The sequence below is a fragment of the Antechinus flavipes genome, chromosome 1, assembly GCF_016432865.1.
Source record: "Antechinus flavipes isolate AdamAnt ecotype Samford, QLD, Australia chromosome 1, AdamAnt_v2, whole genome shotgun sequence".
Classification (NCBI taxonomy): domain Eukaryota; kingdom Metazoa; phylum Chordata; class Mammalia; order Dasyuromorphia; family Dasyuridae; genus Antechinus; species Antechinus flavipes.
The window spans coordinates 111,520,834-111,536,261 of NC_067398.1; the positions used below are offsets into that span (position 1 = coordinate 111,520,834).

The 15,428-nt window shown below is 34.8% G+C and overlaps 1 protein-coding gene across 2 annotated transcripts in view; it reads left to right on the top strand.

Annotated features, from left to right (window-relative positions):
• GLIS3 (GLIS family zinc finger 3) overlaps window positions 1-15,428 on the top strand; it is a 615,465-nt gene that overhangs the window by 565,781 nt on the left and 34,256 nt on the right. For both annotated transcript variants that reach the window (XM_051987896.1, XM_051987905.1), the window contains exon 9: window positions 9,080-9,255. In XM_051987896.1, the coding sequence (XP_051843856.1) occupies window positions 9,080-9,255 (176 nt within the window). The remainder of the gene's footprint in view (window positions 1-9,079; window positions 9,256-15,428) is intronic.

A 15,428-nucleotide genomic window follows, 5' to 3' on the forward strand; every position in this document is an offset into this window, starting at 1 on the left:
TTCTTACAGAACAATAATATTCCATAACATTCATATACCACAGTTTACTCAACCATTCTCCAATTGATGGGTATCCATTCATTTTCCAGCTTCTAGCCACTACAAATGGCTGCCACAAACATTTTGGCACATATAGGTCCCTTTCCCTTCTTTAGTATCTCTTTGGGGTAAAAGCTCAGTAGAAATACTGCTGGATCAAAGGGTATGCACAGTTTGATAACTTTTTGAGCATAGTTCCAAATTGCTCTCCAGAATGGCTGAATGTGTTCACAATTCCACCAACAATGTATCAGCGTCCCTGTTTTCCTACATCCCCTCCAACATTCCGCATTATCTTTCCCTGTCATTCTAGCCGATCTGGCAGATGTGTAGTGGTATCTCAGAGTTGTCTTAATTTGCATTTCTCTGATTAATAATGATTTGGAGCATATTTTCATATGGCTATAAATAGTTTTAATTTCTTCATCTGAGAATTGTCTGTTCATATCCTTTGACCATTTATCAATTGGAGAATGGCTTGATTTCTTATAAATTAGAGTCTATTCTCTATATATTTTGGAAATGAGGCTTTTATCAGAACCTTTGACTGTAAAAAATGTTTTCCCAGTTTATTGTTTCCCTTCTGATCTTGTCTACATTAGTTTTGTTTGTACAAAAACTTTTCAATTTGATATAATTAAAATTTTCTATTTTGTGGTCAATAGTGATCTCTAGTTCTTCTTTGGTCATAAATTCCTTCCTCTTCCAAAGGTCTGAGAGGTAAACTATCCTATGCTCTTCCAATTTATTTATAATCTCATTCTTTATGCCTAGGTGATGAACCCATATTGACTTTATCTTGGTGTATGGTGTTAAGTGTGGGTGAATGCCTAGTTTCTGCCATACTAATTTCCAATTTTCCCAGTAATTTTTGTCAAATAATGCATTCTTATCCCAAAAACTGGGGTCTTTGGGTTTATCAAACACTAGATTATTAAAGTTATTGGCTGTTTTGTCCTTTGAACCTAACCTATTCCATTGATCAACTAGTCTATTTCTTAGCCAATACCAGATGGTTTTACTAACCGCTGCTTTATAATATAATTTTAGATCTGGTACAGCTAGGCCACTTTCATTTGATTTTTTTTCATTAATTCCCTTGAAATTCTTGAACTTTTGTTTTTCCATATGAACTTTGCTGTTATTTTTTCTAGGTCATCAAAATAGTTTTTTGGGAGTCTGATTGGCATAGCGCTAAATTAATAGATTAGTTTAGGTAGTATTGTCATCTTTATTATATTTGCTCGCCCAATCCAAGAGCATTTAATATTTTTTCTAGTTGGTTAGATCAGACTTAATTTGTGTGGAAAGTGTTTTGTAGTTTTGTTCATAAAGTTTCTGATTTTCCCTTGTCAGATAGATTCCTAAATATTTTATACAATCAGTAGTTACTTTAAATGGAATTTCTTGTTGTAACTCTAACTGTTGGGTTTTGTTAGTGATATATAAGAATGCTGATGACTTATGTGGGTTTATTTTGTATCCTGCAACTTTGCTAAAGGTGTGGATTGTTTCTAATAACTTTTTAGTAGAATCTCTGAGGTTCTCTAAGTATACCATCATATCATCAGCAAAGAGTGATAATTTGTTTCCTCATTGCCTATTCTTATTCCTTTAATCTCTTTCTCAACTCTTATTGCCAAACGTGGCTTTTCTAATACAATATTAAATAGTAATGGTGATAGTGGGCAACCTTATTTCACTCCTGATCTTATTGGGAATGGTTGTAGATTGTCCCTGTTACATATGCCCATCATTATTTTTTAACACATCTATATTACATCCCACTAATAAGGTCGGAATAGTTTTTCTTACTGATTCACATAAGCTGCTCCAGTAAAGAAAATGGAAGGGAGAACAGGACAAGAGAACAGAGAAAAAGGAGAAGAGAATAGAGGGAAGAGAAAGGGAAGAGGGCAGAACAGAATAGTATAGGAAAGAAAAGAGATCTTCTTTTGGGGAGTCATTCTTTTTGATACAGAGAAGGAGACTTTGGATTTGGAGCCAAGATGGCAGAGGAAAGTTAGGAAGCTAGAGCTTTCCCAGTTTCCCTTGAATACCACATGAAATTAAGCCTCTGAACAAAATCTGAAGAAATGAAACCACTTTCCAGACCAAGATAGACTGAAAACTTCAACAAAAGTCAGTTTCACTGGGGTGAAAATGATATTCAACTCAGGTCAGATAGACTCTGAGAAAGCCAATGAGAGAGTCTTAATCACAGCAAATCAGCAACTAAGACCCTCAGTCCTTGCTCAATAGAGTAGGAAATCAGTAAGATAGCTTCCAGTCCCAGCTCAGAAGGCAAACTCTGGGAAATTAGATTGTTTCCTAAAAGCAAAGCCACCCCCTACAAACACAAGGTGTCCCTATGCTCAAAGCCAAGGCTCAGAGCTGCATGGGAAGCTTGGGGACAGTGTCCCCTTTACCCCAAGAGCAGAACTCCACCTTAAAAGTAAAAAAAAAAAAAAAAGAAAGAAAGAAAAGAAGAAATACCAAAAGAAAAGGAAAATAACATTAGCAAGAAACAGAAAAGAAACTTGACCATAGAAAGCTACTATGGTGTCAGGGCAGACCAAAACAAAAATTCAGATGAGGACAAAAAGGTCCATAGAAGAAATCTCAAAGAGTGATATAAATTGGTCTCAATCCCAAGGATTGGCTTCTTACCAATGTTCATAAAAGACTTCAAAAGGCAAATAATAGAGAGAAAAGAAGTGAGCGATATAAATGAGAGAATCAACAGTTTGGAAAAGGAAGGAAAAAATGTCTGAAGAAAATAATTCCTTAAACAGTGAGATAAACAAAATGGAAAAAGATAGAAAGAATAACTGAAGAAAATTACACATTAAAAAGTAGAACAAGACAAATGGGAGCTAAGGACTTTATGTCAAACAAATCTGTCAAACTTAAATGAAAAAATGGAAGAAAATATGAACTACTTCATTGACAAAACAACCAACTTAGAAAATAGATCCAGAAGAGACAATTTAAAAATTATTGGCCCACCTGAAGGCCATGACCAAAAAAAAAAAAAAAAAAAAAAGATCCTGGAAAACATTCTACAAGAAATCATTAAGGAAAACTATTGTGAGAGTTCTTTTTTTGTTTGTTTGTTTTTTATCCATTTTTTAAGGCTTGAAGTCTGTTCGATGCAAAGGAGCGACAGTGGCTAAACAGGACAGAGTGGCCTAAGAGGCTCACAGAAGTTTCCCAGGTGTGTGGAAGCTATAATGCTCTAATTCCCTACTCCAGCTTCTTGCCCTGATTTTCCTATGCTGTGGTCTGGGCTTGGCAGACTGTCTGTTTGCCTGATTGAAACAGACATGTTCTGATGTTCTTCCAAGGTATCTTCTTCTAGAAATGTATTGTACTCCATATATTTGTGGATTTTTTGACTTCAAAATTGGTTTAGAGGCTTAATGTGCTGTTGGTTTGAGAGATGGTTAGAGGAGGTTACAGAGAGTTGTGTCTACTCTCCACCATCTTGGCTCTGCCTCTCCAAAACTATAATCTCAAGGAAAAAAATACTGCAAGTTGCCAGACAAAAATAAATCAAATATCAAGGAGTAACAGTCAAGATTACCCAGGATATGGCAGTTTCTACAATAAAGAATCAAAGGGCCTAGAATACTACATTCTGGAAGGCAAAGGACCTAGAGTTATAAGCAAGAATTAACTACCAAGTGAGACTCAGCATCATCTTTCAGGGAATGAGATGGCACTTCAAGAAGTAAGAGACTTTCAAATACTTCTGTCAGGGAAAAAAAAAACAGAACTAAACAAAATTTAATCTATAAACATAGGACTAAAGAGAACCACAAAAAGGTAAAGAGGAGGAATATATATATATTTAAATGTTGAATTATTTACATCCCTAGATAGGAAAACAATATCTGTAAGTCTTGAGAACTGTATTTGTTATTGGGGCAGACAATGGGGGGACATTACATTGATAGAAGGTGTGGTTGTGAATGGCCCCTGATGTGATGACATCAAAGAAAAAGACATTAAGGGGTGGGAAAAGATTGGTACTGGAAAAAGAAGGAAAAGGAGGTATAATAGGACAATTAGTTCACATGAAGAGATGCAAAAGATCTGTTACATTGGAGGGAAGGAAGGGAGAGAGATGAACATTGTCTGAAGCTTTATCTCATCAGCTTTGGATTTAAGAGGGAATATTTAATCATTCAGTTAGCAATAGAAATTAATCTAACCCTATAAAAAGGAGAAGAAAGAGGAAAAGAAAAGGGAGGGATAAGATAGAAGGAAAGGCAGAAACACTAGGTAAGAGGAGTGGGGAAAGGGTTGATAGAAGATAAGGTAGAGGTGGGCTGCATTTAAAAAACACTACTAATTGAAGGAGGGTGGGTAATAGGAGTTAAGATAGTCAGGGGGTGGGATAAAAAAGACTAAGGAGAGGGTGGAAAGAGAGAAGAAAAATATATACAGGAGAAAAAAATAGGATCCAGAGAAACACAGAGCTGGTAATCATAACTGTTAATATGAATAGGATAAACTCTCCCATAAAAGGGAAGCAAATAGCAGAATGAATTAAAACAGAATTCTACAATATGTTGTTTACAAGAAAGTACAGAGAGATTTGATACAGAGTAAAGGTAAAAGGCTAGAACAGAATTTATTATACTTTCACTGAAGTAAAAGCAGGGGTGACAATTCTGATCTCAGATAAAGCAAAAGTAAAAATAGATCTTATTAAAAGAGATAAAGAGGGAAATTGATAAAGGATACTGTAAATAATGAAGTAGAATATATTAAGTGATAGAGCAGGAAAATTCCTAAAGAAGATTTTAAGCCAATTAATTACAGGAAGAAATAGACAGCAAAACTATTCTAATGGTGGACCTCAACTTTCCCTTCTCAGAATCAGGGAAATCTAACCACAAAATAAACAAGAAAGAAACTAGGAAAGTTAATCGGATACAACAAATCACAGAAACAATCCATAATGTCATCCAGAAAATAACAATAATGAGACAACATACCAAAATATATGTGACGCAGTTAAATAGTTCTTAGGGGAAATTTTATATTTCTAAATAGCTACATAAATAAAACAGAGAAAGAGGAGAGCAATGAATTATGCATGTAACTTAAAAAAAACTAGGAAAAAACAAATTAACTCCCCTCCCCAAGTAAATATCAGATTAGGAATTTTAAAACCCAAAGGAGAGATCAATATAATAGAAATTAAGAAAACTGTTGAGCTAAAAAACAAAACAAAGAATTGGTTTTATGAAAAAACTAACAAAATAGATAAATCATTGGTTAATTTGAACCAAAAAGAAAAAAAGAAAAAAAAAGACAAAATCACCAGCATCAAAAATGAAAAAAAGTGAACTTACTACCAAAGAAAAAGAAATTAAAGAAATAATTATGAGATATATTTCCCATCTCTATGACAGCAAATCTGACAATCCAACTAAAATGGTTGAATATTTACAAAAAGTAAATATAACAAATTATAAATTGCCCAGATTAACAGAAGAAGAAATAAATTATTAAATAGTCCCAGTTTAGAAAAAGAAATTGAACTCCCTATAGACAAATCTCCCTAATGAATATTGATACAGAAATTCTAAATAAAATATTAGCAAAGCAATTATATCAACTTATCAGCAGTATAATTCCACTATGATCATGTGGGATTTATGCCAGGCAAGCAGGGCTGGTTCAATATAAGGAAAACAATTACCATAATTAGCCATATCAATAACAAAATAAAAATAATATGATAATCTCAATTGATGCAGAAAAAAAGCTTTTGAAAAAATGTAACACACTTTTCTATTAAAAAACACTAGAGAGCATAGGGATAAAGGGAGCTTTCCTTAAAATAATAAGCATCTAACTGAAACCTAGTAAGTAAATAAAGGGAAAGAAACTGAATGTATTCCCAGTAAGATCAGGGGTGAAACAAGGATGCCCATCATCACCACTATAATTCTACTTTGTACTAGAAATGTTGACTTTAGCAATAAGAAAAAGAAGTTAAAAGAATTGGAATAGACAATGAGGAAATAAAACTATCACTCTTTGCAGGTGATATACTTAGAGAATCCTAGAAAATCATCCCAAACCCTACTTGAAACAATTCACAACTTTAGCAACATTGCAGGTTGTATATATTACTGACAAAGCCGATCAGCAAGAGATAGAAAGAGAATTTCTATTTAAAATTATTGTAAACAAAATAAAATACTTTAAGATCTACCCACCAAGACAAACCCCAAAATTATATGAACACAACAGACTACAGTCTACTTCCTAGCTTTATTCCACATTATTCTCTTTCATGAACTCTACATTCCAAACTGGACTATCAGCTCTTCTGCTGTTTCATCTTGCCTTCTTTTGTCCCTTTGTAATCACTGTGAAAGATCCATTATTTTCTACACCTTCCTTTCCCCATATCTGGAATGCATCCCTTTCTTACTTCTACCATCCCCCTAATGTTTGTCTTCTTCCTTCATGATTCAATTCAGGTTCTATCTCTTCTAGTCAGTCAACTAGCATTTCTTAAATGCCTCACCCTTTTCTGGTCCTAAAGTTCTCTAGCTCCTGTTTTCTAGAGTATTTTGTCTGGATTTCTCTGGTTCCTTTCTCCCACTTTTCCCTGATTTAATCTTATTTTATTTTGCTGTATCCTTTCCTACTCCCTACTGAGTAGGTTGTAAGCCTAAGGACAACTGTACCATTTTAAAAAATCATTATGGTCAAAGCACTAGAATACTGCTTTCCAAATAACAGTTGCTTAGTCAGTATTGAATTTCATGGATGATCAAGAAAAAAAAGTGGGGGGGGAGGAAGTAGCCATATCCAGATTACCAAAAATTATTGATTCCTTTCTCAGTTTGACATACAAATTTAGGTTTCTTCAGGTCTTTAGATAAATTAGAAATATCCCCTGGAAAGGATCAAGAGGAAGCAGAGCCTACAGGACAGAATGGGTTATCTATGACTTTGCCAGAGCACTGGTGGCTACGCGCCTATATCTATTCCCTTTCTCTACCTGCCTGTTAACAAACAGGTAGAAACCAAACTAAACATGAGCTGGGAATGATTGTGTTATGGTTGCAGATTGTCATGGACCTGCAGGGTGAGTGTCCACTAATGTCCAAGTGCTCAGAAGTACTGGCTGGTGTCAAAATGCCTGAAAACTGATTATTATGTTGCTCAGTGTCATTGTGGAGTGAAAACCTCTTTCTAATAGTTCCATGGATAGGCAGCTGGGGGTCACAGTGGATAGGGCACTTAATTGGGATTAGCAAGACCTTGGTTCAAATACTCCTCTGCCACTTAGTAGCTATCATCCCCAAAAGTCACTGTGCCTCAATGAATTTTTCTGTGAATTATAAATAATAACCATATCTACCTCACAGAATGTTACAAATCTCAAAGGAGAATAATATAAATCTCAAAGCCCTTAAAGGAGGACTTTTGGAGGGGTATTCTTTGCTATTATGCTGTTCTAGTAAGTATGCTCATGTTTCAAATTTAAGAGATACAATCTATACTGAAAGCCTCTTTTTATTTTTCTTACTAAGGAATTACAAGATAAAAATATATCCTCCTTTATATATCCCAGATAAAACACAACCTCTCTGAACCTTAGTTTCCTCATCCATTAATTGATGTCAATAATATTTATTGTCTTTATGGTAGCTAAGAATTAGAAATTGAAGGGGTGCCCATCAGTTTGGGAATGCCTAAACAAATTGTGGTATGTGATTGTGTTGTAATATTATTGAAGTACAAGAAATGATAAGAATTTCAGAAAAAACTCGAAAGACTTAGATGAACTGATGCAAAGTAAAGTGAGCAGAACAAAGAGAAAATGATGCACACAATAACAGCAATATTATATGGTGAAGAAGCTATATTCTCAATAATACAACAATCTAAGACAATCCCAAAAGACTCATGTTAAAGCATATTATCCACCTCCAGAGAAAGAACTAATATTGTTTGAATACAGACTGAAGCATGCTTTTTCATTCTTTTTTTAAAAATTGAATCTTCTTGTACAAAATGACTAATATGGAAATGTTTTATATAGTTGCGTGTATATAACCCATATTTGATTGCTTACTATTTCAGGGAAGAATAAGGGGAGGGATAGAATTTGAAATTCCAAATTTTAAATAAATGTTTAAAAATTGTTTTATCATGTAATTGGGAAAAATAACATTATATGTAATATTGATATCATCTGCCTCACAGGGCTGTTAAAAGGACCCTCAAGAACTAGGTAATGAATTATTACGAACATTCCTGCCCTCCCTTTCCCCTAAAAACTATCCTACAAAATGAATATGATTGGCATAAATAGTTGAAAAAAATGGTTTTCTATTCTGTTTCTATTTGAGCCAAGAGAGTGTTTTGTTCCAAGCACAGAACCCACTTCAGCCTCTGGGGCTCTGCACTTCAAACCATACTTGACCCTTTTGAGGTTTGAGTCAATTTACTCTTGGCAGAAGGAAATGCATTGTTTAAAAAGGATTAGACCATCATACCAAAGTCCTGTAACACTTCTTGGACATCACATGTGTCTTACAAAACAAAATTTTGATGAGCTAAGTGTAAATGAATCAGAAACATATGGATTAAATTTCCCTTAAAATACAAATGGATTAAAAATTAGCAGAAAAAGGAGCCTGGCAAAATGTGCCCTAAATTTCGCCAACTTCCAAATGTTTGAAATCAAGTTTGAAAGTTTTAAGAAATCCATATGTAACTGTGGAGTTTGTTTGTTTGTTTGTTTCTCTCCTTTGCTGATTTGTTTGATAATCATAGTTAAGATGTAAGTGAAATGAGAAACTAGGGGTTCAGGGGAGGGAATGAATGGATGAGAAACAAGTAATACTGGTTTGTTTTGTCGAGTGAATTGGTATTCTCTTTCCTAAGCCTCAGTTTGTGATCAGCTAACTAACCAGTTCCCTCAAAAGCATTTGTTTAAATCTTTACTCCAATCATCTTATGTAGCTTCCATTTTTGTTTTTTCCGATTGCTTCCTTAGGTTTGCCCCTTCTGCTCCATCTCCCCAGCATATCAGCCCTCGGAGAATGCCAGCCCCCACTTCAGTTATGCAGAGACCACCACCTTCCCATGTTCAGCAGTCAGCAGCATCTCACTTGAAATCATACCAGCCAGTAACCAGTTCTTCCTTTCAACCAAATGGCATCCATGTTCATGGTAAGGAAAAAGGAAATAGAACATTACAGTGTCTTGATTTGAAAAAAGCTTTATTGTACTGCTAAGGTTGCCCTTGAATTCTCAGAATGCACTTGAATCAAAAGAGGTTCTATTCAGTTTCTTGTGGCCTTCCTCTGCAATGATATGTGTAAAAATAAAATAAGCCACAGAATTCCTCTGCATTTTGCAGACTTGAAAAACAAAGTAGCATTATTTCTGATTTTCACAAAGAGTTCAATCCATAGAACACAGAGAATCCAGGTGGCAGATGTAAGGCCCTCTATCCCCCTTTCCCCTGGGTTTCTCCATTACAATGTTATTTCATGCATAATTACACTCTGCTTCCAAAAGATGGCAGGTTAGCAGGGAGAAAAACCAAATATGCTAAAGGAAGCCTTCCACCTCTAAAGCAGGAATGAACCCTACAGCTAGAAAAGAGTAGCAGGTAAAACAGAGTAAGTAGAAAGCGCTTAGCTCTGCCAGCAGAACAAAGTTCATGGGAAAGTGGCTTGGGAAAAGGAAATAGGTGAGGATTCAAGCTGGGCCCTGCATCTTGTGAGAATCTGCAGCACCATCTCTCCAAAGAAGTATTATAACATCCTTCGCCCACAAGACAACCTCATCACAACAGAATAGGGCAGAAGAGACTCCATAATGATTTCTTCTCTATACCTGAGCCTGCTGACCTGTGTTATCTATTACTCAAATTATCTTGGTTCAGATGGAGGCAAGGGGATGTGATGAAAAGAGCACTAGTTGACAAGTCTGAGGAGCTGAGTTCAGATCCCATCTCTGACACCAACTACCTGAGTGACCTTAGACTATCCCTTAACCTTAGACTATTAACTTAACTTACAGTTTCTTCAACTGTAAAAATGGAGCTGTTAGACTAGAGGGCCTAGGATCTTGATCTATAAACTTAGGGTCCTTCATTACATGAAGATTTTTTTATTTTGAAATCTTTGACTAGAATTGTCTGTCAAACCATAATAAGCCATGTCTTATTGAGACATTCAAATTTTCATATATAACATCCATGGTTTTTAACTAAATAATTAGCAGAATGCTGAAATGTTAATCAGGAAATTTGGATTCTAGCCAGCTCTAAGATGCTTTTGTAATTCAATTGTAAAATTGTCAGTGTGAGTATTTACACTTCAGGAATTGGTCATCATATATCAGGGCTTGATTTAATGCTTTGTTTTATTGATTGTTTATGCTTAAGAAAGTATTAATAATAGAGTAAACTTCAAAGTGTGTGTATTATATATAATGTATATATATATATATGTGTATATATATATATATATGTGTGTGTGTGTGTTATATATACATATATTAAATATATAAGTATATATGTTTTCCAAGCCCGGTTGTTAAATATTTCAAAGCACACCTTTGTATTAATCCATAATCATTATTTGAGCTCAAGATCAGTGTAGCAAAAAGCTCAGAGAATGGAGTCATCATCAGACCAGAAATCTGAAGATTATAAGCTAATCATAATTATAATAATAGTAATAATAATAATAAGTTATTATTATTAATAATAATAACTGACATTTATATAGTACCTTAAAGTTTGCAAAGCACTTTATATCCATTATCTCATTTAAGCCTCAGAACACTTGACTATAGACCACTTTAAGTAACATACCACAGCTTTCTTATGTCGTTCATTGGTATCTCCTTACCCTTTGAATCAGTCTCAATTTTGATTTATTGAAATTATTTATTGATGTTTTGTTGGCATAAGCATAAGCATCATCTAAATAATGTTTTTTTTTAAATAAAACTTTATTTCACAGATGAATTTTGGAGAATTGGATTGTGATGAAATATATTCTTCCCACTCTCTTCTTTCTGTTCAGTTATGATTGCAGCTCATGTCTATCTGCAGCACCCTTCCAAAATATATATGTTCAGATATTTTAAATCAATAGTCATGGATCAGTATATCCTGTGGGCCATATCTGGACTACCACCTATTTTTGTAAAACCCACAAGTTAACTATTCTTAGGCTGGATTTGGGCCAGGAGCCGTAGTTTGCTGATCCCTGGTTAGGTAATAGACATTTTTCATTTTTCTTTTTTATCTACATAGATTATTAGGTCGCTCTTTGAATTTTTATAGATTTTATGAGGAAAACTTTTGCTATCAAGGGTTTTGATCACCTTTGCCTCTCTAGCCATATCCTGTACAATCTCTTCCACAGTACACAAGTATTTTTTCCTCTTCTTTGAACCCTCCAAGTCTGGAACCAGAGACGATGATCATTTCAACTCTGTCATTACTCTTTTATGGGGTATGTCAGCTTTTGGCCCCATTCATAATCTTTGTAACTTTCCAAGCTAAAGTACTCCTCCCTGGCTATCCTGGTCCTATATGTTGTCTCCCCCTTAAAATATAGGCCACTTAAGGACAGGAATTGTCTTTGATTTCCTCAAACAGTTAATCCAACACATGGCACATAATAAATGCTTAGTAAACATTTTTCTCATTCATTCATTCATTGATCTCCCAAGACATTTATGAAATGGAACAATTGGATGACCTTATAATTTCTAGGGAAACTGGCATCTATTCGGGGATCTCTATGTAGAACATCTTCTATGACAGTGGCAAATATTTTTTGATAAGCAAATATCCTCATTTTATGCCTTTTTTGATATCAGCAGTCTCAGGATCTGGAGACAGAAGAAATTTTAAAGATTCACAAGTCCAATCACTTCATTTAACAGACAAGGAAACTGAGGTTTTAAAAGGATAAGTGACCAGCCCAAGGATGTGTAGCAAGGTCATGACAATACATGTAACTGTACCCTAATGAAAGTCCACTGTATTCAATCAGTACCAATGTTGCTATCTGAGAGCATCCATGTATTCTTGTTAAGTATGTCTTCCAAGGACTTCATTGCTTAATCAATCATCATCTGATAGTAGTAACAGCATCTGACAGATGCCTTCAGTTCTCCACAGTAGATAGAAGTCAAGAAAAAAATGTCATTATGATTTTTAAAAGTGAAGAACCAAAGCAAAGGGCAGAATAAACTGTCTGGCTGAGTCTAAGGTATGAAGTCATTCTTTATAGAGTGTCAAGTCTACATTAGAGGTGACTGATTTAGAAACTAAGTCAAGCTGGTGTTCCATTAGCAGCTTTTTAAGGAAGTGTTTAATGAAATGCACATCTCAAAAAGATTCATATATACACCATTAACTTTCCTCACCCAGTGAGACCAGAACACAACAGTTGTTTTTCTCTTCAATTCTTTGTGATTATATGGAATAAACATAGTCAACACTTGCAAAATTGTACTAACTGTGTACAGTTACACACACAGTATAGCTTGACCTTGAAAAACTCCCTTCACTCAACCTCAGTTTCCCCCTCTGTAAAATAAGGGATTTCTGCTCAATGTTCTTTGAGTCTGTTCCAGCTCTTAATCTAAGATATATATGAGACAATATGGGATAGTCGAAAATGTACTTGATTTGTTGTCTGAAGACTTGACTTCAAATTTGAATTCCACTAATTCATATTTTTTCTTGTGGAACTTTGAGCAAATCATTAGACATCTTCACCTTCCTAGATCTGTTTCCTTACCAGCAAAGTAAGAGTAGAGATTAATTTGAAAACTGCAAAGGCTCTTAGAAATTTGGTCTAATTTTTATTTTATTTTACAGATGTGCTTGAGATCCAGAGAGAGGATGGTATTTTTTCTAAGGTTACAAAGTAAATGAGTAGCATTCTTAATCCATGATGCCTCCTTGCTCTTTAGTCTGGTCCAATTTTGCCTTTTTCTTCCTGGACATTATCTTACTTAGGAAGCCTTCTGAATTTCTCAAAATCTGCAGAAGCCTAGATTTTTTTTTTTTGGAGGGGGGAGTCTGGGTTTCAGCCTGATACATTATTTTTACTCACTTCAGTTCTTTAAAAAATACAATGGTCACAGAGTACATTATTCATATTCTTTTTAAATAGAGTACCAATGACTTCACTAAAGCTCAATTTTAGGAGGACCTTTTTTTTTCTTTGTATTTAAAAAAATAAAAATAAAAAGGCCTGGGTAAAGGAGGAGGAAATTTCAATTCCATGCAAAGACTGAAGGAATATTCCTTTGTGTCATGTACAGATTAGAAGCTGATGAGACAAAGAACGCATCTCTTCTCAGATCTCAGCTTTCTCTGTGCCATTTTAAATACATTGTTCCTCTCCTGGGACATCACTGGGAGACTTTCAATACTATTTTATGGCATATGATTCAGTTCTTTTTTTTTAACTCTAAAAATAAAACTCTTTCCTAGAACATTTTCCCCTAATTTGCTATAATTTTGTAAGAAATAATAGTAGCTGATATTTATATAGCACTTCAAGACTTGCAAAGCACTTTATATATGTTATCTCATCTGAGTTTCATAGCAATCCCATGAGGTTGGTACATTTCTATCTTCATTTTACCAGTAAGGAAATTGAGCTTTGAAAAAAAAAAAAGGAAATGACTTTCCAATGATCACACAGTTAGCAATTATCAGAGGATGATTTGAACTAAGGTCTTTCCCATCACTGTGTAATCTTGATCAAGTCATCTAAGTTTGCTGGGCCTTGGTTCCCTTGTCTGTAAAACTAGAGTTACACTAAATTATCTAGAAGTCTTTTAGCTTCAGATCCATGAGCCTGTGATTTTTATATCCTTCCCAGATGTAAATTCTTGAGCCCCAGATTCTATCATCTAGCATAAATAGACACCAAAGTAAATTGTTTTTTGAAGGTCCTCATTCTTCTTTTATTTCATAGTGATTAAACAAATTAAGTACTTTTGTGTAGCAGTTTGATAAAATGAACTATATCTGGAGTTGAAGCCAGAAGATGTAGGTTCAAATCCTAGGCTGGGGACAAGCCATTTCACCTCTCTTTGTCTCAGTTTCTTCATTTGTAAAATGAGAGAATTTACAAATTCCATTTGTAAAATGGAATAGATGGCCTCTAAGATCACTTCTAGTCTAAATTTATGTCCCTATCATCTGGTATTCTCTAGAGCCTTGTGAGCTCCATGAAGTCAGAGTTTGTGCCTTTCTTTGTTATCCCCAGTGCTTAGCATAATGCCTGCTATCTAGTACGCACTTAATAAACACTACTTGAGTCCTTGAAAGATCACTCTTCATACTTAGGAAACAATAATGTTCTCCATCCTCACTATTCCTTACAAAAGTCTGTTAATTATGATCTCAGTTTACCCACACATGATTGAAATCCTTCCTCTAGAAACTACTTCACCACTTACTCTGATTTTTCTCTCCTTCTCTGAAGTTTCTCAGTAGCCAACACAAAAATTTCAATCAGGCAAGGTCAAGTCATTAGATTTCATTAAGGAGAATACCATGGAGTGTTTTCTCCAGCCTGAACCATTTGATATATATCATATAGCTATGGGGAGCAGGAGCCTTCTCTGTTAGTTTCTGTCTCCTGCAGTTCATAACCTGTCTTCTCATGATTTAAAGAGCTGTAGCTACAGCCACTGAACCCTCATTCAATTTGCTACCAAAACAATGGTGACATTTTTCTGTCTCAATGTGTAGTCTTAAACTTGTCAGCTCAGTTTAAGTTGGCTCCATCAAGAAAGAAAGGATTTTGTGGCCAACATGTCTTTTAAATAGAATGATTTGTAAATGGGTTCTCTGGCTTTTAACAGAAGCATCTTTCAAGTTCATGTAAATCAACCAATATTAATATTTAAATAGGAATGAAGTAGCAGGTATGATTTTAACTAACCCCATGCTCCATCAGCTGCTTCCATCAAGTTTTGACTTCTGAATTCCAGGAAAGATCCATTTTGGAAGTAGGAATGATGACCTGCCTTGTTTCTGAAAATGTTCCATGAATTAAATGTTGGAATGTATGTGTGTGCATGTGTGTGTGTGTGTGTGTTTAAACCGAGTTATAGAGATAATAAACAGAATCTTCTCCCAAGGGATATTTAGTCACAACTACAGATGCTTTGTTGTGAAATAATGTCAAAAAGCTCAAAAGAAAAATTACTGCAAAAAATTTGGGGACTGTGTGGAAAATGGGCTACTCCTGTATTCAAACTCCTGTTTGTAATCACAGTAACAATAGGTACAAGAAGATTGATTTCTTCACCAATAAGGAAATAGTTAGGTACCAGAAAATGTG